The sequence below is a fragment of the Maylandia zebra genome, linkage group LG16, assembly GCF_041146795.1.
Source record: "Maylandia zebra isolate NMK-2024a linkage group LG16, Mzebra_GT3a, whole genome shotgun sequence".
In the NCBI taxonomy this organism is placed as follows: Eukaryota; Metazoa; Chordata; class Actinopteri; order Cichliformes; family Cichlidae; genus Maylandia; species Maylandia zebra.
The window spans coordinates 27,798,101-27,825,677 of record NC_135182.1 but is presented as its reverse complement, the minus strand read 5'-3'; the positions used below and the strand labels follow the sequence as shown (position 1 = coordinate 27,825,677).

Sequence of the window (27,577 nt, the reverse complement as noted above, 5' to 3'; positions counted from 1 at the left end):
GGCATATTTTTCTCCATCAAAGATCTGAGATGTAAACATTTTAAAGTGGAGAGAATTAGCCAGCCTTTATGTGTGATTAGACCTCTCCTCCTCCTTAAATCATGACGGTAAAGTTTCCTATGATCTGCTGCTCTAATGACAGTAATTAATGAAAAACAGCTGTTCTAATGAGACTTCCCTTGAGCCATCAGAGCATTTATGGCAGGAAATGGCAGATTCGTGCATTTTTGGTCTGACACATAAAGCAGCATTCATTGTTGTGTAAAACTTGCTTTGGTCTTATTGGGCGGAGAGGGAGCAGTTAATGAAGGTTCTTCAGGCACATATGGGTCGGTTTTAATTACTCCTGCATTATGGGAACTGTAAAATGGAGCGGCCACTAATCAGTAACTGTATTCCAGTTTTTCGGCGAGTGTTAAGAAATGCTGTTCTCTAACATTTTTCTGTCTTTTGTGTTTGCAGGGGCGCACCACCTTTTCCCCACTTTTCACACACCTATCCCGATTGACATGCGGCACCACGAGGGGCGGTACCATTATGAGCCACACCCACTCCATTCAATGCACGGGTAGGTATCTATTGATGTCCTCTGAAACACTTTATTTCCAGCCAACTATGGGGGTTGGGAGAAATTTAATGTTTAATTCAATGTCTAATAGCCAACACATTCTGTGTGGCATTAGTAGCGGAGTCTTAGTAAGTGAATATCAGCTAAACAGGTAAAATGGGGTAAAGTCATAACATTTTTCTGGCTCTTAATGGTTCACAGTTACAGCTTATGTCCCTGGGCTTGTCATAAAGTTTGGGAATCATGCTGTGTAACAAACCCAAATTAAAAGGACTTGTATTCTATTTATATTCTTTTAAAAAGAGAGAAAAATACAAGACATACATACTATTAAGGAGGGCTGAAAATAAGCAGAGAACAAAAAGAAACAAACACAAACGCTTGCTCATAACAAGGCTCGTTATCTTAGATCACATGAATCATCAAGCCGTAATAACTCTTTACACAGTGCAACTACATTAGCTCAGTAAGTCATCACCTGTGGATGGAGTTCAACATGGAAAACTCACATTCAGAGTTTTCCATGTTGTAAAAGGCTACCAGTCTAAACAAACGACTAGTGTGATTTAGTTGGAGGACTTGGTGATATGTAAAGTTGTCTCAGTGTGACATGTCAGTTGGTTTATCTCACCACCACTCCATCCAGCAGTCTAGCTGTGGCAGTAAAAAATATACCGTAGGTATCTTGGTGTTATGTATGCGTAACACGTGGGACGTCACGAGCAATTTGAAAGTAAAGCCAGCTGCCACTGCAGACACGGTCAAGAGAATCACCCCATCAAAGAATCTAATCCAGTCTACTAGATGGCTTTTAAAATTGTGAATGTGTCATTCTGTATCTGCCCTCGTGGACCATGGTTTAGGACTTAGCTCTACCAAGAAAGTGGTCCAAACATTGAAAGAAAGTGTTTCTGCAACACAGCAACATCTTTGTTGTATCCTTTAAATGAAAATAAGAGCACTGACTGATTGAATGGTTTGTTATAACAGGGTGGAAGTTTTTTTCCCCTCACTTTTACCACATGTATTCTAACCTGACCTAAAAACAAAGATTCATTTATTTTGTGACTTATGAGTGTAGCGTACCATAAAACTCTGGCCTGCTTAACATTACCACGCCTTCATCCTTATCTAAAATATTCGAACCCTAGAAGGGAACCCAGGAATAAGATCAATAGAGGTTTTGTGGGAATTGTGCTGTTACATTTAAATTCAGCCAGATCAGGTGATACACAGTGCAGGCAGAGCTATTCATCACTAGCAAAGCGAGAGAAAGGAGGGGGGCAAGAGTGTGGCTCTGCACCCGGTTTGTTGTGATTAATGTGATGTGACTCTGTCAGATTGCTCCCACTAATTCATCAAGGCCTTGATCTAGCTGTCTTTGCCCGGCCCGCACCAAATTCACCTAATTACCGCGTGTCGTACTGGAGAAATGGAGCAGGCCGTCGGCGCAGGGCACCTGGTGGTGGAACTTCGTCGGTCACGATGGTTCCCGAGTGTCAGCGTTGCGCATCCTTTTTGATGGATCCTTCATTACTGTTTGCATATAACATAATGAGGTCTGAAGGCCTTTCTATAAAAGCTGCCATCCTGCAGTACTTCTTCCATCCTGTGATTCTGTAGGTATCGCAGGGCTGAACACATTACACTGCCTGCTCCTTGCTGCAGTCACTTAGGATATTTGTGCAAGCTGGTATTGTGATCTACATTGGCTACATTGGAATCACACAAGTGATCCTTTGCTCGAATCTCCGGAGAACAAAAGACTGTTATAAAACAGTGTCTAGGCCAAGTATGTATCAACTTTCTATTAATTATGCAGGCTTTCAATGTCATGTGCATTTTTCAGCAAATTTCTAAAGGCTTGGTCCAAAAATTTAAAAGTAGCAACCGTCACACTGTGGTCTCCATGCCATATCCGAGCTGGCTCTGAAACACATTAGGAAGAGCTTCTGGTGGGCGGACAGTAGAACTTGGACTTTGATACAGTACTTGTGTGCTGTTTGCTGCATATGTGCATCTTCTGTGCAAACCCACAAGCCAGGAGAGCCAGCCACCGTGCCAGTACGTTTGACCGAGTAATTAGCATCTGAAATCCAGCCTTCCGTTCCCAGAACCTCAATGACAACGCCGTGGATGAGAAAAACAGATCCCCCGCTCATTCCACAGCCTGTATTTATGCTTTTTGGGAAGCAGTTGGGGGCAAATTGCAGCACTGAAAAGTTGAAATATGCCCAAGGTTTTTGTGTGGCAGAGCTGTGGCCTACACCGCCCCTGTACACAAACAGATGTGGTGCTGCTCACCAGGCAATCAGCCTGCTGACGGCCCGCAGCCCCACAGCTCGGAATGTGTTGATTAAATACAGTTTACGCATGAGCCATTTGGGCTGCTGTTGTTTTGTTTTTTTTGCCCTTCATTGTTTTGGTTTGGGTAACATGGGGCGAGGCGGGGTAGGGTGGACTTTGGATTTTCGACTCCGTCGATTAGTTTTCGGTGGTTTTGACAGACATGTTGGTATCTTGTGTTGTTTCTTGTTGGCTCCAGGACCTACTCATTGTCACGGCTCATGTTTGAATTCGGAGGCTCCCCTGAGTTGCAGCCAGGAATGTGCGGCTGAAAAGACAAGAGAGCCATCAATCAAAAGAGCGGGATGCTGCGAATCAATAGGCTGAAATTTGCACGGTTTATCGCATGGTTTCAGTGTAATTTTCTTACACTCAGAAAAGACTAAATGGTATGTGACAGTAGCGGAGCCGAATAATGGATAATTACCCACTGTAAAATCCCATCTCGTTTTAGTTTATTATCCAATCGTCTGACATAGTTCCACAAGGCCTCTCCTTTGTGTGCACAGTGCATGCTTCTCAGGGAGTGCAGTATCACATCAGCTCCAAATCCTCAGCATCCTGATCAGGGCCCCAAAAACATCCAAGGCAGGATCTCACCACATCCCCTGTGGGGCAGCATGGTGATTTATCTTGATCGCCTTGGCTGCCCAGAAGTACAGAAGGGAGTGTGGTGCATCATAATTCATCCCACCCTGAGCCAGTAGGGAAAATGCCAGAGAGGCAAACACTAACTTGTTGGGCAGCTAAAAGGGCAGGGAGTCAGAAGGGGAGCTGACTCTATGTGACCTCCCCGGGAACACAGAAAGCATCCTTTGGTAAAGAAAACTGATCATTTTCAGAATCTTTATTTGCTCAGACAGTCCAGATGGAGACATTCATTCTTGTTCGAGATTTATCAGATTGGTTGAATGGCTCTTTTTGAGTTCTGGGTCCTCTTAATTAAACAGGGTTTCCCTCAAATCCTTTAACAGTCAGAACAAGTATATTTCTGTTCAGTTTAATCTTTTCACTTTTTACCTCCGCACACTTGACCAATCAGCGCCTGTTGGGTTGTTGGTTTGTGAAAGTCTGACATAATAAATTCATCTGACCCCACAGTCTTAATAAAAACTATAAATTTTTCACATTTGTGTTTAAAGGCTGAAATTGAAGGGAGACCAAAGCAAAAAGAGCATGTTTGCTTAACTTATTGTTTCTGTATGATATTGGACTGGAACTGTTCTGGCCCGTAAAAACGATCCACTTTTCTTTACTTCATAACTAATCGTAGTGAAATCTGCCACCACCAGCGCTGTAATGTACATGCTCTGTGGTATGCACTTACTCATATGCTCAACAAGCCGTACCTTGTCCAAATCACTTTTTCTCACAGCAGCGTTTTAACAATGGAACAACAGAGAGCATGTAATCACACAGTACAGAACACAGAGACAAATAGCAATTACCTGCTTGAAAGCATGTCATCTACCGGCTCACACTGGCTTCCTATCCCTCTGTCTCTTTTTCTCCTCAAGTATCATCATCACCAGGACAAATGACAAGACATCTATATTAGGTCTGTTTTCCATTTCTTAGTCTATTTCCACTGGGTAGCCACCCATAGTGTTCAGGTATGATGGAAATCTCTTTAAGTGGCAGCTCCTGATTAAGACGCAGGGCTCCTCCAGAGCTCAGAGCTCCTCGGAGAGCTTGCTATTAAGCCTCTGTGATTGGAGCCTCGGGAAAACACACAGACTTCAAGTAACATCTTGTCAGAAAAAGGGTGGACTGACAAGGCTTCAATAATGGTACCTGCCAAGCAAGACTATTATTTGCAACCACCTGACAGGCAGGGGCAGTAAATTTCACCTTATTATCATGGCCTCATACACACTCTTTGGCTGTTTGAGTGATTTACTGCAGTTCGAGTATTGTGTGTCAGCACGCGGGTTTGCTGTCAGCCAAGAAACAAATAACTTTGCTGATGGATAAAGGTTTAAAGTAAAATGTGGGAAAATAGGTGAGAATAAAGAGTTTGGCATTTTTATTATAACCGGAATTAAATACATTTATTTTCAAATCAAGTTTGAACTGGATAAGTGGAAGAGGATGGGTTGAAGTTCACACTTGAAACTTTGATTTTGCATTCAGTGAACAACAGTGAAAACACACTGTGGTTACAATTAAAGGCAGCTCATTTGACCTTATGTCTATAAACATAAAGACACACCTACAAATGACTGTGCAGCATCAGTGGCTGAGATATTTAGTACTAAAAAGCTTTGTGCTTTAACTTTATTCGTGTTCTGATCATGTTTGCATTCTTTGGTTGCAGGTAAGTAGGTAAAACAAGTGCTTGAAACCATCAGTTATCATCTTTATGTAGTTTTTAATTTAATGCATTTGTATCCATAAACAAAAACTGTCAGATATCTGCAGATTTTGGCTTGGATATCTGCCCTCTATTGCAGATAGAATATAAACTATTATATTTTAAGATTTAATGAGACCTAAATGAAATTGACTATGTTTCATTATGGACTCAGCTTCGATCCAGGATGGAGGTACAGATGCAACATGCTCAGCAGAGTCCTGTGTTGCATTGAGGCAGGTATTTTTACTGTTCTGTCCATTCAGGACACATTGGATTGCCTTTTTATTTAGCTAAAGGCTGGGATTCCCAGTTACTATGATGGACTTTGAGTCCGCTCTGAGACAGCACCAGTGCCAGCTTACCCAGGTAGTCCTTCAGTGAAGCACCCAGGCACTAATCTGAGGAGGCAGTGCCAGCCTCTCTGTATGCTGTTTACAGGCAGATCGGGCAAAGCGTGTTTTTGTGTATGGAGCGTCTGTTTCTTCTCACTTCTCCCCTCCCGTCCAGAACAGAGGGCTCTTTATGGTTGTTTGTAGGGGACGGCAGAAAGTTGGCCCTCATACAAGGCCGGCAGTCTGCAGGCGCTTACTGGAAATGGAGCGAGGGCCTGGGCAGGGCTGGGCCCGGGTGCAGGTTGGCGGCTGCACAGATACACTGAAAGAAAGACTGAGCAGGGAAATTCTGAAGGGAGGATGGGGTGAGGGGGACGTCTCAGCCTTACCAGGTCCCTGACCCACCTTTCATAGCCACAGAAAGGAGTTTCAAACAGGAGCAGTCACATTCATTTCATCAAATCCTGCCTGATTTTTGATTTTTTCCTCATTAACTTTGATTTATGCCATAAACTTTTGATAAATTAGGTTATACCTCTATAAAAGATTAACCATTCCTAACACACACACACACGATGTGTACCCAGCCTGCAGTCAATGCTGCCAAAAGTCAAAACCACACATATAAACACTCACTTGTTCACACAACAGCCATGGAGATGCTGAAGTGTCAGAGTTTGCTTGCCGTCACTCGTAAAGAGAGCATTTCTGTTATTTTTATTACTTCGAATTGTTCTAGTGAGTGCTGCTGACAGTTGCATTTAACTGAAAACGAGAAGATTATGTGAACGAGAGAGCTAACTCGAGGCATTTAGCGTGTAATGTTTGACAGATTTGAACAAGGCCAGCATAAAATCACTTCAATCACACACTTGAACATGTAAAGTAAGGCCTAATATGGGAACAAAATGACCAAATGGGAACATTTCAACATTCAGTTTGAACCTCTTAACATCCAACAGGTCATTGGCAACTCATCTGGGGTTAGTGTTCAGTTACACACCACTCCTTTTTATACACTTGCTTAATCGGACCACCCAAATGGAAAATCTTATATAACATTGTATAGTTTATAGCCAACAAAATTTGCTTATTTAGTATGTGGCTAAAACAACAGCAACAAAAAAGCCCAACTCTAACCACAGATAGGTTGCTGAAGACCTGCGGGATGTTAGAAGGTTAAAAGCAGCCTTATGGTGGCCAAAACTTTAATCATTTCTTGCTCCGACTCATTGTGCAAGGCCCTCCTCAAACTCGCTGACAGTTTTAGTGAGTCATTAGTCTGGTCATTTCTAAGAAAGGGAGGACCCCGCTGTCTTCAGGGCTGTCTTACAGTTATTACCCACAGCTTCCTCCCAGTGCCTGTTTCTGTCCTGACTGTAGTATGAATGACTGATGACCTATGGCTGCGATGCTCCCACGTGATCACAGAGAATGAAACTTTTCCAATGCCTTCTTTGGCGTTCACGAAAACAAGTGGATACAGGGTCTCACTTTGATTTCTGCAACATACTGATGGACAATTTACTAGCTAGTAACATAACCACCCTCTTTTATTTAGCATTTTAGTAATCATTGCTTAGGCTTAAGTGTGTTTCTGAGGGCTGGATCTGTGCCAGGTTTTCGTACCACACACTCAGGGGAAAAACAAGCCACTTGTCATGCCTAAAGCAAACTTGGCCGACATAAATACTAGTGCCCCTTCAAAGGGCTGTGTCGTACTGCCAGCGGCTATCAGACAGTTTTATCTAGCTCAGGATTACAACACCTACTTGTCTGCGTTCTTGCTAGCACAGCTGCCAATTACCTGCCACAGGTAACAAATTTACTGTATAGGCCAATTTGACCGGCAGGCTGACGGAGAACTTCAGACAAACTTCGAGCCGAATGTGGAATGTGGCTACAGGGAACCACTTAAGGTTTTAAGCATCTGCTTGTGTCCTCTTATCACACTCCTTGTAATACTTGATTTGAGACACCCAGCAGTTTTGCCCACCCGAACAGATACAACACACTTCATCGTAGCGTTGCAGTTGAAGTCCTGGTCTCAACTTGTCTGTAGCTTTAGGGCTTAATGGGAGAAGGTGAACAAATGGAGATTATTATGTATTAGCTGTGTGACTGGGGAGGGGAAAGGGTGTAAATGGATTTGGACTGAAGACACAAAAGTTAAGGCATGTCTATGAACATACCACTGGAGATCATTCAGGAGATAACAACAATGCTAATATTCAAATGAACGCACTCTATTTTCTCTCCCTTGATCTCTCGCAGTCTGTCTTGCGCCTTCCCTTAATCCACTCTGCCTCTAAATCTTTCTACCGCTATTTATATTTGTCCAATTTTTACTTCCTTTCCACAGGCCTCCTGGACTGACGGGCAGTCCAGTCATCTCAGATATTTCGCTGATTCGCCTGTCTCCTCACGCGGCAGCCGGGACCGGCGAGTCACCATTCAGCCCTCCACATCCGTATGTCAGCCCTCACATGGAGCACTACCTACGCTCAGTACACAGCAGTCCCACCCTCTCTATGATCTCAGCGGCCCGAGGACTGAGCCCTGCTGACGGTAAGATTTTCCCCCCTCAGTGGATCTGATGCACCACCACAAAAATGTCAGTGAGCAGTGGAGCTTAAGCTTGTTGGTATATTTGAATAGAACTTGTGCTTTAAAGTTTATCAGAGTACATTTTTCTCAGCATTACCTTGTGAAGCTGTGTGTCAGGATGCAAATGTGTAATTCTGTAGACTAAGAAGTTAAATGGGATTCCGACAAAGTCTGTGTGATACTTTTTATAACTTGAAGAATATGTGCGAGTAATCAGCCTGCAGACTCAAAGTGGTGTGCTCGTCCCGTGCCCTCCATCACAATCTAACCAGAGTTCTTATAATAGTCAGATTTTTGCTGCTGTGTTTGTAAGAAAGGACACGTTGGACATTGTTTAGAGTTTGTGTCTGAAAATGGCTCAGGTTTCACTGATTGTCCTTCTTGCATTCTGGTACAATTCAGAATTAAGTTTATGGTCCATTTAGAATAAACTTGCATGAGGTGTTTGCTCACCAAGTCAAAAATCTAAAGCACTTATAGTTGTTTCAAGCCATAAAAATCATCATCTTGTAGTTTTCTGCACAATTAGACAGTATGTGTGGTAGGAGAGGGAAAGGATGAGAGCACGTGTGCATCCAAGTGTGTGTGAACACGAAAGGAGGCACGTACACACTTTCTCAAATTAAGATTTGTAACAATAAATATCACCACAATAATAACTTCATTATCCCATGGATGAACTGCACCTCCACTATCTTGCACTGCATCTTGTTGACTTTGTTTTGATCTGCAGCCTTAGCGAGCTACAAGGGGAGCAGCGTCAGCCACCTTGTGCAGGTTCTGGTTAAAGTGGACCTCCAACTTTTAGAGTCTCCAGAGCAGAAAAAGGACTACTCGTACAAGAGATTTGTTTGAAAGTCTCCAGTCACTCTTCTATGTAAATTCAGCGTCTAAGAATGCAAGCTATAATTCTGGCAACTTAAATCAGAAGCTTATAACAATTTCTTTGCACCTTTATTACATTTATATCTAAAATCTGCTCAAGTAAAATAAGATGAGACTACCTTCTGTTGGATTACAGTCACCACCATGCATCTGCAAGATTTAAACACTCAGTCTTCTTTGCTGTACGTAATGACCACAGACTGAAGAGTAAACTGGAAACTCGGCTTTAAGGAGGTGAGACAAGAGTTGAGCGGGTTTAGAATTTATGTATCCTGTGAACTATAAACCAAGTGTTTCTGCTCGGCTGCAGTTTACACAGCTGATTATTTCACCAGCAGTGATAATTAGTCTTACACCTTATACACTCCCCTACATAAGTCCTGACCCACACCTTTCATCAAGCATGCTCTGGTGTTTCTGCATGTGTGCGCATGCTGGTAATTTGTGGTTGTATCAGGCACATGCTTTGCGGTGCCCGCTCGTTTGTATGTGTGTTTGGAAAGGGGGGGACCGTGGAAAATTAGCACAGACACAAACGCTCCGTGCGCCTGAACTATTGAGTTCACACAGTGACAGAGCCATCCTCCACAACCGATCGGAGAGGAGAGGAGCCCAAGGCCTGCAACGAGCTCCAATAAATCACAGAGCACACGCTGCTGGCAAAGCAAAGCCTCCCCACCTTTCAGGAGAAGCAATGCGGAAGAGATGCTGTCACTGATAAACAGGCGGGGAAGTATGGCACCAAATGGAGGGCACTCTGCAGCTCAGCAGAACATAAATAAAGCCTTTGGAAGCATGGAGCTCAGTGGAGCATGTGTAAACTCCAGATACAGTTACCTAGGTGTAATGCATGTGTTAAAGACTGTTTGTAAAACTGCTTTTGGTGTGATACAAAGTCTGTGCTCATAATGCCAAACGCAAATGTAATTAGTAGCTGGTAGTTGCACTGATATGTATCTCTGACATTTCTACAGTATGTGTGGAGAGGTAAAAGGAAGGACGTCCTAACGTCTGACTGCATGTAAAATAGCCTCAGCCGTGTTAGCAGCATTCCTCTAGTATTGGTTGGTCTCCAGAGAATAAAGTAAACTGCCTGTAGACATCCATGGATGTTTGCTCAGCACTGAACTGGAAGACTTTTGCTTTTCACCAGAATATTTCTGAATGTCTGTTGGATATATAGATGGGAAACATGGCAGCTATGTGACAATGACTCGCTGAGCTTTGGAGCGGTTTCCAAAATGACTTTCTACCTTTGACACCTTCTTGAAGTCTGGTTTATTGTAGGGTTTTTACTTGACAATATTGGATTGAACTGGTTATGTGCAGGAAATGTATGATGCCTTTAAAAGTTACCAGAATAAATGATTAATTTGTTTATTTCAGCTGATAATAGTTTGAGTGGTAGCTTTAGTTTTTTTCTGTAGTATTATTATAATTTTCTGTATTATTTGTCAAAAGAAATATATGCGTTTGCAATTTATTCATATAGCACTTTCAGAAAGCTTTCTTAGCACTTTCAACAACAACACAAACAGGTGACTCACACTCATGTAGACACTCAAAATCCTCTCACGCTGATCTGTTGACAAAGACTAAAACAGCAGAATTACAGTTCTTTGTTTTCTACTTTTTCACTTAACTGAAGCTGGAGAAAGCCTGGGTGTGCACGGGTAGAAGCTGAGTTTGGAAAACATTTCAACTTTTGACCAGTGTAACTTTCTGTCTGCTTTCTCTGGGGCTGTGGAGCGTAGCCGCTACCCCTCATCCCTCTGTGTTCATATGTGAGGTCACACACATACACCCAGACACAAAATGCTTCTGTGCGGCGGTGGTAACGTGATCTGGCAGCCGTGGAGAAACCAGGAGTATGCTTGCAGCAGCACAAACATGCTGCCTGTGCGCTGTTACCACAGCTATGGCCTAATAGTTTCTGATGGACCCACAGTTTTGCTTTATGCGTCTGTGCGTGCAGAGGGTACAACCCCAGCTTCCCCCATGTTTCCATTAGGGTGCATATTAATCCATTTTCAGCCCACACCCCTGTCTCCTCCAAATACCCACACCCACTGGAGGAATAGGGAAAAAGTAAAAGCAATCTGTCCCTCACTCTTATAGTTTATGACATTTTTAAACATTGCTTTACTGGATGCAGGTGTTAACACTTTTTACGTCAATATTACTTTTGTTCATGCAGCGTTTAAGGCTTCCTCAGCATTGCACGGGTCCGTGAGCACCTGCACTCTGTGTATGACTTCAGCCTGTCAGACACAAGAGGTGCAGGAATGTGGTCCCCCCCCCCTTCCCCCATTTGCCCTGCTCCCCTTCTTCTTCTGCTTCCCTTTAGTCCCCAGAGATTCTTCCCCAAACCCTTCAAGCCTCAAAGACATCAGACTTGTTTCATCAAAAAAAAAAAAAAAAAAAAAAAAAAAGCAAGCCTCACGAACATGCAGGAACGAATCTTGAGTCTGTGAAGCAGGGCACTCGATTCCTTCGCTGTTCTCCTGTTTGTTTTTGTCATTCTGTCGAGGGATATGTCAAACACTGTCTGTGAACATATCACTTCATTACAGGAAATCCATTTTGCTCAGCCCTTCTGACTTGTCAGAATTACTTTAGCATCACTTCACAGGTTTACAACGACCTCTGCACTGGGGGATGAGCGGGAATTCTAACAATTTCTCTTACTGATTGCGAGTATTTGCTTTGATCTTTATTTCCAGAAAGAGAAGCTGATCTATTCTCCATTTGTCTCTGTTCTCTGCCGCAGTAACCCACGAACACTTGAAGGACCGCGCCCTATTCAGTCTCCCGCCACCGCCTCCGGGAGCGAACCCTGCAGAGTACTACCTGATGGCCAGCGCCAGCCAGAGAAGCCCCTACGGTGACCTGCTGATGCAAAGTGGTGCGGCGGCGGCAGCTGCAGCGGCCGCAGCTCACCTTCCCGATTACATCAGCCCTGTGGATGGTGAGGAGAGAAATGCTGAGTGTACTGACACATTTACTGTACCCATCAATGTATGCATTAATAGTTTAGCTGAGAAAGAATACTTTGAGTTTAAGACAGGGTCATTTTAAGGAAGCTAAATGGTATGTTCAAAAAAATACAATATTTTATTTCAAGTTTCCATAGTGGAAAAAAGTCTAAAAAGGAAAAATGGGGTAAAAAAGAAACCAAACTGTGTAAACCAGTAGACTCAACAGAGACAGGAAGCCACATGAGGAAATAACCTTCAAAATAAAACAGGAAGAAAACTGAAAAGAAAAGACACTGACACATGATCAGAGCCTATTGTCATATATGTACCACTTTAAGGTCATTGTCTAGCATCCAGGGCTGTCATAAATGGACATGATGAGGAAATGAAAGGATGCATGCAAGAATAGGTATACCTGTAACTCAGGAGATGTTGGAGAAGCTTATTATAGATGGTACTAGACTTTTAACAAATTTTACATAAAGGTGTATTTTATATCAACCCAGGGTTTCTTCTAATTGTAACTAGAGATGGCACGATACCACTTTTTTATGTCCGATACCAATATCATAAATTTGGATATCTGCCGATACCGATATGAAGCCGATATAGTGTTTTTTAATCAATAAAACAGTTTTTTTAAATATCTTGCTGCATTTTGTATAAGTTCATACTCAAGTTTAAAACAACAACTACACTAAAACTATTCTGTTATACCTGTATGCAAAAAAAAATATTTCATAGTTCAGCAATACTGATCAATCTAATAAACTTAAACCTACACCATCCTCCCTATTCTGGTATTTTAAAGAGTACTTAGCGTAAATATTAAGCAACCTAACTAATAGGGTTCCAACTCCCAGCAACAACAAAAATAAATAAATAAAAAATAGGGAACCACCCCTCACGCTCCACCTCATGATGCTTAATCGACGTAATCAACCTTAATTTGATGCAGTGTGAAAAAAATGCACAGAAATCAATTATTTTTCAAGAAATATTAAATAGATTCAACATCTTTCTTCAACAAAATTGCAGACTGCACAGATGGTACCTTCCCAAAGGAAAAAGTACTATAGCTTACTAGGGTATATATTAGACTTAATAGTCACTATATACAGTAATTGACTTCTATTCATTTTACATCAAATTAAAACTTTGGGTGTCAGATAATTATTTATTAAAAGCTAGACATTTTAAATGAGAATAAGAAAGAAAAGTGTGTTTTTGTGCTCCCCTTTTCCCTGTTAATGCCCTATCGGCCCCCCTGGCTAAACTTTGCTAAATCCGCCCCTGCACAGTTACCAGCGTCAGCTACGTAGAAAAAGATCCTGGTGTAGAAAGTAATATTAAATAAATTCTAACAACAGCTGATCAAGCTTAAACGTGCTGCTGTTGTTTATACACTGGTTTCCTCTTTCTGGTGCAAAGTGGGCCAAAAACAAACAAGAGAGACGGAGTCGCGACAGAAAAGCCGATCAGCTGATCATTAAGCAGTTTCATGATTGAAGTAGCAGCAAGAAGAGGCAGTCGCTCCATATATCGTTTGTTAAGCTTAACGCAGGAATGCTTTACAAACATTCAGAGATGGACTTACACACTTGCTTTACTTCTCTCGGGGATAACTTTGTCGGAGATGAAATGCCGGGTTGCTAGCGAAGCTCCACATCCTCAACCAGACCACCGACAGGTCCCGCATGCCACAGCCGCTCCATCACGTGATGCATACTGCTCTGACGTGCTAACGTTCTGAGGCGAGTTACGGCGTGTTGCAAGTTTTGTGAGGTGCTTTCGTCCAGTAATTTAGGTCAGTATCGGACGGATACCGATACGTAATATCGGATCGGTCCATCTCTAATTGTAACTAAGTCATTTTAGTGCCTAAACTGCTTAATTTAGTGTGTTGACCTAATCAGACATCAATGAAAAAAGGCAAAGACATGTTCAGGACTGGACTTTTGGAGCTCTGTGTGAGCCTCACATTGAAAAGTGACACCATGGGGGTAGCATGGAGAGAAGAAAAAAAAACATGATTCCCACTGTGAGGTCAAATTTCAACAGCAATTCGTCAAATTATTGTCCAGATTTTATCTAACAGAATGTTTGGGTTCACTGGGAGATTCTGACATGAAAATCAGTCACTGGAGAAGATAGATCATTCTGTTTGGTTCAGCTGAAAATCAGCCTGCAGACTTTTATTTCATAATTAGGCATTTTTGAAAACCTCAAACCAAATCAAAACCAGAACCTGTGGAAGCTCTCGGCGCTTCCAGCATGATATGTCAAAATATTATCAACCATCTTGATACGGAAACCCAAGCTTGTCTTTTATCACCACTTTAACACTAAGAGGCAAATTTAACAGCCACGTTGTCCTTTGTTCTCAGCACCAGACATGTTGATACGGTCCTCTTGTTCTTCCTCTTGAGGCTTTTTCATGGCAGTGCTTTCAACATCAAAGCTAGTGGTTTTTAGACTTACACGTATGGGGGCCGAGGCTAGTTGAGGGTGTGTAAACACTGAAAGCCCAGAGGCCAGGATCTCATAAAACCACATTACCTTAAAGTCTCTAATTCTGATTGTGTTTCAGGTGTGTTTGTGATGTCGTTATGAGTAACAGCCGACAAAAAAGAAAAACGTCCGGGGTAGCCAATAAAGAGGCAGCATGGAGGTATACCTTCATCTCTGCTCTGTATCAGGCAGGGCTCAATCCTGCATATACTGCTATGTAATAGCAGGGAGGTTATTGCTGACACACACACTCACACTCAGTGGCAGGCAGAAATTTAACCGCCAGGCTAATGCTCACAAACTCGTACACGTGTTTGCACACAAACTCACAGAGGCCAGCCTGTTCTTTGATGCCAGCCAGAACCTCGGCCCTCTATCAAAGTGACAGTCAGGCACCAGAACAGACGTTTGACTTCAGCAAGGAAACGCTTCCAAGAAACCTTCAGCCCTCATGAATGAGAAAGAGAAAGCTCACAGAGAGGAAAGTCGGCCTTTTCGATGCCTGATAATCAAACACCCTGCTTGGCACTGACCCCCTTCAGGAGCCCTCATTCTTCCTTTCATTCCATCCAACCACCCACCCAGAAAAAAAGAAAAAAAACCTGCTGCACTGTCACGCTTCCAGAAGACACTAAAGCTGCCATCCTCACACACAGGTAGGAAAACTCAGCAGAGAGGAGAAAATCAGGTACAGGATGGCTTGAACATTAATCTTTTAAATTACCTCAATCACTTAGTCAAACAGAGCTGAGCTGAGCTGCAGGCTGAGGCGGGGTTTCAGAAACTGTAGACCACCGCCTTCTCCCGCCCTCCTCCTTCCTCTTCCTTCTCCCACCACCTCAGTGACCGCCGCTGTGCTGCCATGCCCACACTTGTTTGGGTGGTTGTTTACTTGTGTAGCCACAACCCCCACCCCAACACCCCCACCGCCTGCTTCACTGCAACGTCCACACTAGCTACCAGCTTTTATTTAGTGTTCTACCATCCTCGGAGTGATGTGGTCAGGTTTGGGTCACTCTGCCAGTCTCGAGGCACAGGGACCACATTGACCGAGGCGGCCAACTAATGGTCATTGCGGGCAGCCTCAGCCTGAATCAATAGCCTTATTTACTGCTAGAACATGGGAGAAGGAGGAGGAGGAGGACGTGGCAAATATGTGCTTCACCCCTGCCGTTAGTTTTGGAAGGCAGCACAGATAAAATCCATATTAAAAATCAATTTATGCACTAATATTCAGCAGACCCACCGCAAGAACTGGGAGCACTCAGTGACCCTATAGTATGGCTCGTCCAGCCCATGTTTTCCCTCTGGATGAGTGAACAGCAAGGCTCAGAGTAGAGCCCCAAACACTGGGTGCTGCTGTGAGAAGGGTGCTGCTGGAAAAGTTGTGAGCACACGGGATTTCTGGCAGGTCTGCAGGTCTTGCTGGTCCACTTAAGAATTTTTAGGATTTGCTGTCGGGTATACCTCAGACGAGAAACTTAAACACACCAATTTCTCCCCGATGAGGATGACAGCATTTGAAAGACACTGCTGTGGCGCTGACTGAAGTGGCACAGACTGTTAAAAACACAAACCTAACCAGCAAAATGATTGCTTTTTTTCCACTGTTAAGACTCTCCCTTCCCTCAGGACTGCCATATGACAGGGTGATGGACAGGTCTCCTAAGCAAACAGTGTTAGCAGTGGCCGTGAAGGCCTCGCTGCAACGCTTAACTGCTTCTGTAAGTTAGTATCTGTGTTTGCGGTATGTTTTTCACGCATCAATCACTGTCGTTATCTGGTGAGAAATCGACTGGGCTGAAATAACAAAAGTACATTCAAGTCCAAAGACACATTCATGAAAAATGTGCATGTTTGGCAGCTTGTTTAATTCAGCATTGTTTCCTAGAGTTTCTTTAATTAAAATAGCTCGGCTGGTTTAGAGTTAAAGAAAAGTTCCTTCAGTTGCTTCTTTAAGTGACAGCTAATCCCACGACTAACCTACTTTCAGTAGATTTTTACACCAGCTCATAAGCCAAAAAGGAAAAAAATGAATAAATCAGAAAACATTTTTGTTGTTACGCTGACCTACACCTGCCAACCTAAAGATGTGTGCAGCTAATTGTCACATCCCATCAGCAGTATGACCTATGTGAGTCAACATAACTGGAAAACTCAGGTACTCAGGTAATCATGGTGCTTCTCTCTTTCTCGTTCTTTCTTGTTATATTCAGTGTAATATTTGTAAGGAAGCTATTTTATTGCATAATAGTAATATACAGTTTTATCAGCTTCCACAAGAACTATTTTCCTTCTCCCGTCTCTTTGTGCTCCACTCTGTGTGTGTGTGGAGGTCCACTTGCAGTGAGGCTGAGACCTGGGAAAGAAGAAACTAATATGAATATGAAGTAATGTGTAACAGTAGGGAAGTAAAGGAGACCAGGGGGACATTAAAATAAAAATAGTACTACATTTAGCATTTTTTAATCTGTACAGATCTGTACAGATGCATCTAGTTGTGTTTGAGGCCTAAGCTTGAATGAGGTTTAAGTGATACTGGGTATATGAATATTATTTTAAATGCCCTTTGCGTATTTTAAGGGTTTGATAATGGTAAAAAAAAATAACAATAATAATAATAATAACAACAACTTAGATCTGTATAACACCTTTCAATAAACCTAAAGACAGTTACAAATAAATATACCAAAAAATAAATACTAATAAATAGGGCAGGACAATATGGACAAAAATATTTATCATGATATATATTTGCAAATTTGCGATAACAATAGAACTGATTACATAATTGATGCGAGACAAAATACTTTACAACTCCACAACTTTATCAGTGCAAAAAAACCCATCAATTTATTTTCACTTAAACAAGCAGCTGTTGCTGAATTCTCTCGCAGCTGCTCTGTTCCCATGTTCTACTGTGTGACTGATAGCCTTGAGTTTAAAATCCGCTTCATGCGCATGTCTCTTAACAGGTGTCATTTTGGGCTCCTTATACACACACAATACGGTAATATTATGTTGAAGCGCAGTACGTATTACTCTGCGAGGCTCCTGACTACGGTAGCTGTAATGCTCCGACAATCCATCAAGCGGTGCGGATTCATAGATTACCAAAGTCAAACTAGACACTTTTTTGCAGATTTTCGAGCACCGTGTAGCACATAAAATCGGTTCGAGGTCAGTAAGCGCAACCAGAATTCATACATAAGGCACACTGGATTATAAGGTGTGCTGTCAATTTTTGAGAAAATTAAAGGCTTTTAAGAGCGCCTTAGTGTCCGAAAAATACAGTAATAACGACGGCCCGCTTGCATGTTCTACAAAAAACTGTGCTTTGGTGCCTATCTGACGGACAAAAACCAAACCAGTTTCACGTCACTGAAGTTGCACCATTTTTACCAACCAATTCTGGTTCATCTGTTTCATTCAACGATCTGCTTATGCCCTTCTCATTCGCCGCCATGTCCGTATGAAAACAAAGGCACTGCGCATGCACATTTTACCCATATTCTATCGCGATATTTGATTTTCTTATCATTGCCTAACATTGTACCGGTATTACTGTGAATGGTATAATATGGCCCAGCCCTACTAATAAATAAATAAATATACAAAATAATAAATATATTAAAATTACAAAAGATAAACTAGGGCCCATAAAACCAGTTGCCCGAGCTGGTCTTAGCCTCTTAATCCCAGTAGAATTAAGACTAAGGAAAGTAAAGTTAGTTAGTGAATAGACTTTAAAGTGTTATTAGCATTGGTACACCGCCACTGCTATGGATGCAAATAAAGTCACATTATGGTATCACATTGGGAGGCTTTCAGAAGGCTGTTTGTATATGAATGCACAGGTATGTGAGGGGTGGGTGGGCAGAGAAATATCAGAGTAGTTTGCTGGAAAACCTTGAAGCTCCCATGACAAAAGCAGCAGCCAAAGTAAATGTCTGCCATCCTGAGGAAAAAGATTTCAGTGTTGATGTAGCGGGGTGGGGGGTGGGGGCCATAGATTTGTGTACCGATGTGGTGGTGAGGGGAGAAGGAGTTGATGGGGTGGGGGAGAGGGGGGGGGGTTCCCCTCAGACTGCTTACACAAACACTTAACTATATGTTAGTTCATGAGCACATGGGTTGGAAGTGTGTGCATAAACACGATGGCAAACACAACGCTGGCTTTGGGCTGGACACCGGGGGCTCGTAGAGGATACAGTGCGAACCCTCTCGCTAATAAAATTCACAGTGTTCGTATTAGTGCGATTTAACAGGAAAAATAAACAGTCCCCGTCTCAGGCTTGACTGGGGGGTGGATGGAGATGAGGAGGCCGACTGGCAAAACCTTAGCTTTGGTGTAATGGTGGTGTGGGTGGTGTGGTTATATCTCTATTCAAGGTCAAGGTGGGTAAGCTCAAGATTATCTGCTCATTTAAAAGCGCTTGTCAAAGCACAGAAACATTATTAGAAACTCTTATTTGGAAAAACTAGCATGCTTTGGTTCGCAGATTTGTGTTACTTTTGTATCTAGATGTTACTGTTTATACACATTAAATATTGAAAAGTTAAGCCACTCTGCACTGAATGCATTTTATTTTACCAATAACCATTAAAATCCAAGTTTTTACATTGATCTATTTCCCCTAGAAACATAAATATTTACTTGATATTTTCCCCTTGTGTATGTGAATAGATCTTTGCTCTACTTCCATATTCATATGATGGTGCTCACTGTCCAAAGCTGAATATCTGCAGAATACTATGCAAACTAAAATCCCTTAAGAATTGTTTAGAGAACATAAATGTTAGTTCTTAATGAAAACCTTTGATCCACAAAGTTAGTTGCAGTAAAACACAGTGAAGTATGCATGTTCTTGGCTTAGCTTTGCTGTCCTGTACTCAAAACAGATGCTAACCCTTTTTTTCGAAAGCAGAGACAGTTTGTTCACACGTTCAAGGATGTTAGAAGGTTTGCATTTCTTACTACGTGTTTGAGGATTTATTGGCACTGAGCTGAATTTCTTGGCAGTCTTTGTGGGTCCAACTCAGCTGCAATCCTCACCACTCCTCGTTCTGCTGTTGGCTAACTCTGCATTAGCTTAACTGTCTCCATGAACTTATCAAGAGGCCAGTGGATTCTCAGAGAACTGTTTTCACTCACATATTGGCCATGAATACAAATATTTTTCAAACACTGCTGTTTTGTTATCAGTGTTACACAAGGAAAAGCTGCAGACCTATTCTTTGCAGGGCTGCAAAGTGACCCTCCATTGGCTCCGGCTGCAGCGACACCGAGTGCTAGCAACTTCTGGAGATCAGCACAACCCTCCAATTAGAGCATTTTCATTTTCCACAAAACTATTTCGGCAGAAGCAAATGCTTAAAATAATCACGCACACTCCTCACTCGGGTTCTTTTTTAATATTCCTTTTCTTTACTGTATCAGTGTGTGCCTGTAATTATGCCTCTATATAAATCCAGATCCCACAATTACAACCAGCCCGGGATTCAGGCCCACAAAGCACCGATGCACATGCAGACACTCGCATATATGTATGCACAAACACACTCACACACGTTACCACACACTGCTGCGTCGCCACGGCCTGCGCAACATCTGTTTTCTCACTCCCTGCCGGAACCTGTTCACCCTTTCAGTCATAACCACCACCTATAAAACGCTCCTTTACCAAGTGGTGAGAGTTTCAGAGTGAATGAAAGTTGTTCCAGGTAAAATTAGGAAAGATTACTGGGCTAAACAAGAGCTTGCTGACCAAACATTGTTGAAAATTTGTTGCTGGAGGCACTGAGAATTCTTTTGAGCTGAATTAGATGTACAGATTGGAGGCGGCAGTTTAAAGATGGGGGTAGAGGGCGGCACTGTGGGCGCCGTGCCCAGAAGGGTGAGGCTGGCGCCAGCCTACCAGGGCACCAGGCTGTGAGGCCTGTTTCCTGCTTTATAAAGGGGAATATTAATACCTGTATCTCCCATTAAATCTGTTGGCAAGGGTGCAAGTTCACCTTTAAAAAAAAAAGTCCCCATTCATGATCCCAGTTTTGCTTCAATCCTCCCGCCTCCCTCCTTTACTCCACTCCCACCCCTCTGTGTGGCTGGGAGATGATGACATATTTATTTATTAACCCTACGGAGTCGCATTCCTGAGCAGCGTTTGTTGTTTTTGCCAACTCTTTGATACATGTCTATATCATCTCCACCAGCCTTTTTTCTCCTTTTCCAGGCCCCCAACTTCTGTTGTCTGCCATCTGAAGCTCCTGGGAGCCTTTTAACTGAGTGCATATGCCTCTGCTTTACGACTTGCCACCTCCAAACATAATAGCTTTGGAAGTAAGCCCCTTCTTTATGGCTGCAGGTCTGGTGCGGTGATTATGGCGGTGCCTGGATTAATTTGGCTAGAGGGGTTGTGAGTTGTACCAGCAAAGAGTCGCGATTGGCAACATATTGGCAGCAGCGTAGCTGACATGCAGGAAATGTGTGTGTGTGTTAGGTCACTATGCACGTGCTTAGGTGAGCCGTGATGGGGCTATTATGAGTATCCTGCCTCTCACACCTCTGATGATGCCTGTTGTAAGTTGTAATTGAACGCACTCAACTCAGCTCTGTCCCCTCACACTGGGACCAGCACCTGTTGGTCCCCACCAGTGATTTGTCTCCGTCTTATGTGGGAGTGAGAGTTGCATGCCTTTAAAAGAAATAAATACACATCAGTATGTGTGGAAAAACAAATTGCCTTCTTTAAGTTCATGGGAAAGTAGTGAACCCCGTCATTTTCTTGTGCTCTTTTTGAAAAGAATGAGAAAACAGTACAAGAAGCAGGTCTAACAGGAGGCCATTAACTCTACCTTTGTGAGTCAGCCTTGTTTTTTTTTAAATGGGATTCTGAAATCAATTTGTTCAAATTGCCTCTATTTAACTTCCCCAAGTACAGCGGCTGAAAGAGATTCCTATCAAAGTAATTACGGAGAATGATTAGGCCCAGATTCATTATGCATAAGAGGATGCAAATGTTAAATAGGGGAGCTGTGTGTGAGAGAGATGCAGGAGATAGGGTTTAGCTTAGCATGGCTGTGACCTCCACTAGAATGCCCGCGGCTCAGCATTTCCTCGAACATGGTCCAGGATAACTGCTGGTTTCTATTGAGGCCATGCATAGTTTTTACACAAGGAATTTGCACATTAAAGGCATTCAACGTGAAATCCAAAAAAACATATTGGGACAATATGTGTGGAGTGTTAGATACTGTTAGCTAGCTTGGGTGTATTCAGTGCTCTGGCTTTGCAGCATTTATTTTTGCTGCAAAGCCAGAAATTTTAACATTGGCGTGTATGTGGATCCGGTCACTTTAGGAACCAGTATATATTAGGGGAATGGCGGTTTTGTCATTTCCTCACAGTCTGCATTTTGCTGTCCATTTTTCAAGCAGTTAATTTATTGGTGGCAAAAAACTCAAATATCAAAAGGCAAAATTGGTGACATTTCTGCATTTGTGTCTCTTGTTGTCTGTCCCCAGTATCCCGTTTTTCCAGCCCAAGGTTGACACCCCGGCTCAGCAGAAAAAGGGCGCTGTCCATCTCGCCACTGTCAGATGCTAGCATTGACCTGCAGACCATGATTCGTACCTCACCCAACTCCCTGGTGGCCTACATCAACAATTCACGCTCCAGTTCAGCCGCTAGCAGCTCCTATGGGCACCTTTCAGTCGGCGGAATCAGGTATAATTGCGGTTCATACAAGAATACTGTATGAACATTGACAGGCATATTTATAGTTTCCAGCAACTGTAGTCTGCAGGCGTCTGTTGATTCAGATCTACCACAGTTATTAATTAGTCACACTTTTAAAAATCACCATTTTTCTTGAAATATCCATTATAATCAAGTTCCTTTTTTGGGTGGCTAGTAAATGTATATATTTTCTATTCACAGCTATTAAAAACAAATGGAGCGAATTTATTGTATTCATACTGTTACAACAAACCAGTAGACATGCAGGGTGGCTTCAAGTTAAGCAAGATTGCTTTGAAGAAAAGATGACACATTCTTCTCCAAAAACTATTAAAAATACATCAGTGAGCATTTTACAACTATCACTTAAAGTGTAAGGTTGCACTGGAAGTAAAGGTGCAGTGTAAGTGGGGGCTTGTCCGGGATTTGGACTGAAACCACACAAAAAAACAATTCTGTAGTCGTTGACTTGGTCTTTATGAGGCATTTTAGATTCAGAGTAAAATCGACTTTCCTGCAGTGCCAGGTTACACTACATGGTCCTTGCTTCAAAGGAGAATGCTAGCTTATCTATTTTCACTTGGTAGTGAGGGACATGATTCCAGTTGCTTTAATGTTAGTAGACAAAAGTCTCCAGCCATGTTAGCCTTAAAATATCTTTTTTCCTCTCACCCCCTCACTCAGCCCGACATTCAGCTTCCCCCATCACATCAACCCCGTTGCCTACCAGCAGCTGTTGTCCCAGCAAAGGAGTCTCAACGCCTTTGGCCACACGCCTCCTCTCATTCAACAGTCGCCATCTTCGTTCTCTGCTCGTCAACACCCCCTCACTGCATCACCTATGTCCTCCCACAATAGCACCAACTCCGAAGCAAACCAGGTAACATTCATGTCTTTATATTTTAAAGCTATACCTCAGATTGCATTATACGGATATGTAAGCTTGGGATGAATACAGATTTTCTCTGATTACCAAATTTTCACTTTTTATGTCATGATTCTAATGTTTTGTGATCACTAGGTCACATAAACATTAATAGAATAAACAAAGTTTAAGTCTTGTGGTTCTCCAACAAGCAAAACCTTTATAACATTCACCGGACACTATCCCCTAGACAGTTGCCAGTCTTCCCAGGGAAGGGAACTTCACCCTGAGCTCAGAATGTGCAATGCTCTGCAGCTACACCTCAGATTCTGCAGGCCTCAGTTGTTATGCTAATGTTCATGACAGTACAATTAGAAAAAGACTGAACAAATATGACTTGTTTGGAATTTCTGGGCTGTACTTAGTTTTTACGCTGTTACTAATGCCACGGTCTCATTTTTCACATGTTGTTGTTCATCTAATGTTTTGTCTTTAAATAAATTTAAGACCTAATAAGGAGCAAATGATTATTTTTATTTTGTCCTGATACATAAAACATTGCAAAGAGTTTAAGTGTCTCTTGAACTTGACCGTAGATAAAGGTAAGAGAAATTGTAAAATAATACTTTGAAAAGAATTCTTCAAATGTAATAGCATACACATTTTAATTACAGATGAAAATAAAATGTAAAAAACAAACAAACATAGCAACCATAACAAGTAAAATAAACCAAACACAAGTTGATATCTCTGCAACACGATACGCAGGCATCTTGGACAAAATGTCCAAACTGCTGTTTCTCCACATTCTTTTGATATTTTTAGATAATTTTAGAAGCTATAAAACTCCAACAAATAGTCGTAAAAAGAAGATAGTGAACCGAGACATAGATTTGAGGTGCTGGAACAAAGCCTAATTGCATGAGTTATCATGAAGTATTTTTACAAATGATGTCTCAGGTCAGAAAAATGTTTGAGGCTCCTTCCCAGTTCCATCTGTCTTACTTCCCACTGTCTCCTCTGCTCCACTTTATCAGCCCACTGTCAACACCGCAGCCCCTCGTAATGTAAACTTCCCACTTGGTGAATCACTCCATCTCACACTACACGCCACTGCCTCCAGCTCTGTTTCAGCACTGTGTCTGCTGAATCCAAGTGTGCTGGAGTGTACTGTATATTTGCACCTTTCTGCACACACTCACACACACAGCTTTATTTCTGTAGTGATCAGAACCATATTTCCCTCTTGGTTTCCAGCCAACTGAATGAATCATCGAGGCCCCTAGAACTGCACTGTAGTGTTCTGGGTGGGATTAGAAGACCCCCCTCTCCATTGTTGGACTTCCTCCAACGAACCTCAATAAACACACACACACTCATATCCATCCTTTCTTTTCTTCTCCATTAGAGCTTTAACAGGCCTTCGTAGTCTTTGTCTTTTCAGAATCAGTCGGCAGATCAAAGCCCTCTCGTCGCCCCCACATACACTCACATACTCCTCTAGCCCCGACCCTGCCTCCTCTCCCAATCTGTAGCGAGGGTAATAACTCCTCTTCTTTCATATTTCCTTGCGGCTTTGGCGATCATAAAGCAGTCTAAACTGTTTAGTCTCGGCGGCGGGTCCTAGTCTGACTTATGAACCGTGGTGCCTGGTGCAACCAGGACTTGTCACATCTCTTTGCAGCGGCACAGCGTAACTTTGTGACTCCCCTCTGCTCCCTGTGGTGTGGAAAGCAGTAGAGTCTGGTGCTCAGTCGTTGGTTTAATTAAAAGGTGAGGGAGTGGGAAGATTAATAGTTCACAAATGAATGAATGGTTAGGGATGGTTTGTATTACGAGTAATGGAATGGTTGGCTGATAAATTATGAATGAGATATTTCCAGTGTCAAGGGATGGCTGAATATTTAAAGAGACAAACTCAAAATTTTAAAATCAAAACCTGTAAAAATAAGGATTTGGGATTTGTGTTTTTGTTTTGTTTTGTATTTTGTATTTTAAGCACCAAAAAGTAATCTCCATTATATTCAAGGGAAGGCAAACATCAAAACACCAAAAGCTTGATGTAAACTGGGCATTAGGATTGACAAGCAAAACTAGTGGCCCAAGGATAAACGTGTAAATAAATAAATATATATATATATTTCTAGGTGTACTGTCCCTTTAAGAACGATAATTCTAACTAATTTTCCTTCAATAAAAAGAAATGTAGGTAATGACAACCAGTTAAAAACACATTCCTCTGTTCCTTCATGTCTTTCAGAACGCCAGTGGAGATCCAGCAGTCAGCAGCACTGTCAACCCACTGATCACGAAGAGGTCAAAGGTGAAGACCGAAGCAGAGGGTCCACTGCCCATTTCACCATCGTCTCAGGTGAGAAAATAATAAGCTCCTTAAAGTGGGAGAGTGGTGCACCTTAAAGTTAGGTTGCTAATTAGTCTCTAATTGATTATAAGTAATGGATACAAATGCAGCTTTAATATGTGACAAGAGGTGTGTTTTTTTACAACTCTTCCTCTGTAATAAAGAGGTTGATAAGATAAGAGAAATGCAAAATAGTGCGGAATGCTTCTTAATGACTTGTGAAAGGTTAAGTCTTGTTTTTTGTTTTGTTTTTTTAACTCATTTAAATTGGATGCACGTATTTGATATCTGAAGTATCATACACTTTGTCTCCAGGACCACGGTGGGGGGATCCTGGACCTGAGTGAAGATCTGGATAAAGATGAGTGTAAACAGGAGCCAGAGGCCATCTATGAAACCAACTGCCACTGGGATGGCTGCTCCAAAGAGTACGATACCCAGGACCAACTCGTTCATGTGAGTTTTTGAGTACTCAGTTGGATTTTTTTGTTTGTTTGTTTTTTAATGACAGCCAGCCAGCAGACAGAGGACATAAATCCAGCGATTCCCACAGGATTAGATTATATTGCAGTGGTGAACGGGGACGTGCAAGCTTTCTTAATTAGATTAATAAGTAATATAGACTTCAGGAACCGGCCCTGCAGCCTCAGTCAGTTTAAACCAGTTGCACCTGCTGCAGGTTCTGGACTGCTCATCCAGAAACAGATTTTAAAAGCAGAACAGGAACTCCAAAGATGGATTTAGAGTCTGTCCCAATACGAGACATCACAGACCACAACAAGAACGACCTTGTTAGCATGTCTTAATGCATCCTCAATCATCAAGGAAAGGAAATTCTAAAAAGCTGATTCTGTTCTCACACTGAAAACACTGTCTAGATGGACAGAATCAACTTTTGGGGACCTTGTTAGCAGTAACCAACTTTTTCAAAATAAGAGCATTGTCTATGAATTTAAAATATATTCTAAAATGGTTGAGAGTTGCAAAAAAAAATACTCAGTTAACGTTGGGAAACACCAAAACTGCTAAATTAGAAATTCCTTTAAAGAAATACATACTACCCTCCTTAATCCCTGGTGGTTGTTAGGGTTCTATGTTGTGTTGCTCATTATGTTGTCAGTATCTGCTGTTTTGTTTGCAATGACAGTGGATAGACTACTGTTGTTGTGTAAAAACTCAAAAGTTCAGATTCCTCTTCTGCTCCTAATTAAATCCATGCTGATTGGGTCCACTCAGAAAGCTGAGTAGTGACCGGTCTCTTTCTGTTGGGTCGACACGCGTAATGTTAATGAGCCTGCTGGCTCTTGCCAAATTCAAGCCCAAGCCCTGCAGCTGTGCCCACCCCTCCACAAGCCCAGAGACCCCTAACCCCTAACCTCTTACTCCCAGCAACACCCCCAACCCCCGAAGCCCAAAGGGCCGGCCATAAATCCATCGTCATGCCAGCAACTTTGGGGTTATGCACCCTTGCTTTTTCCAGGCCAACTTCTCTTCTCTACACTTTCTGACTGGCAGTGAGTCACCTCCGAGTAGCAGTAGGAGAGTCATATGTCAGGTCCATAGACCTACAGACCAATGGGAGGAGGTGGACAGGTCGCTATAAGCTGCTACACGCAGGACCAGAGTTACCTTTAACAACTTTGCAAACTCTGTGGACCAGTAGAGGACTGTGCTGATAAACAGTGCCAACAGTGCGTTTATGTTCCTGTTTTCTATAAAGTATAAATTACATGGGTGTGACCTCTAACACCACCTCTCTGAGCACATCTGGGGTTTCACATGAGGTTCAAACATCATCAGCGAAAAGAGACCAAAACAAACACACATACACACCACACACACACACCTGTGGGTTTCTTGTGGTTTCTGTTTGACCAGAGTAATCCTGTTTCAAGAGCCTCCAAATTACGGATTCACAGTAGTGTGTAACCTGAAAATAGAGACCTCTGCGTGGGCCACACACTTTTTTCCATTCCTCCTCCTCTTCCTCCTTCCTCCCAGAATAGCCCTCAGTAGAATTGCTAACCAC

At 42.4% G+C, this 27,577-nt stretch overlaps 1 protein-coding gene across 1 annotated transcript in view; it reads left to right on the top strand.

The window, feature by feature from the left end:
• Nucleotides 1-27,577, top strand: part of gli2a (GLI family zinc finger 2a) — an 82,687-nt gene that overhangs the window by 45,858 nt on the left and 9,252 nt on the right. The window contains exons 3-9 of the mRNA XM_004563100.4: nucleotides 463-568; nucleotides 7,965-8,170; nucleotides 11,865-12,062; nucleotides 22,108-22,309; nucleotides 23,006-23,201; nucleotides 25,447-25,557; nucleotides 25,864-26,004. Of these exons, the coding sequence (XP_004563157.2) occupies nucleotides 463-568; nucleotides 7,965-8,170; nucleotides 11,865-12,062; nucleotides 22,108-22,309; nucleotides 23,006-23,201; nucleotides 25,447-25,557; nucleotides 25,864-26,004 (1,160 nt within the window). The remainder of the gene's footprint in view (nucleotides 1-462; nucleotides 569-7,964; nucleotides 8,171-11,864; nucleotides 12,063-22,107; nucleotides 22,310-23,005; nucleotides 23,202-25,446; nucleotides 25,558-25,863; nucleotides 26,005-27,577) is intronic.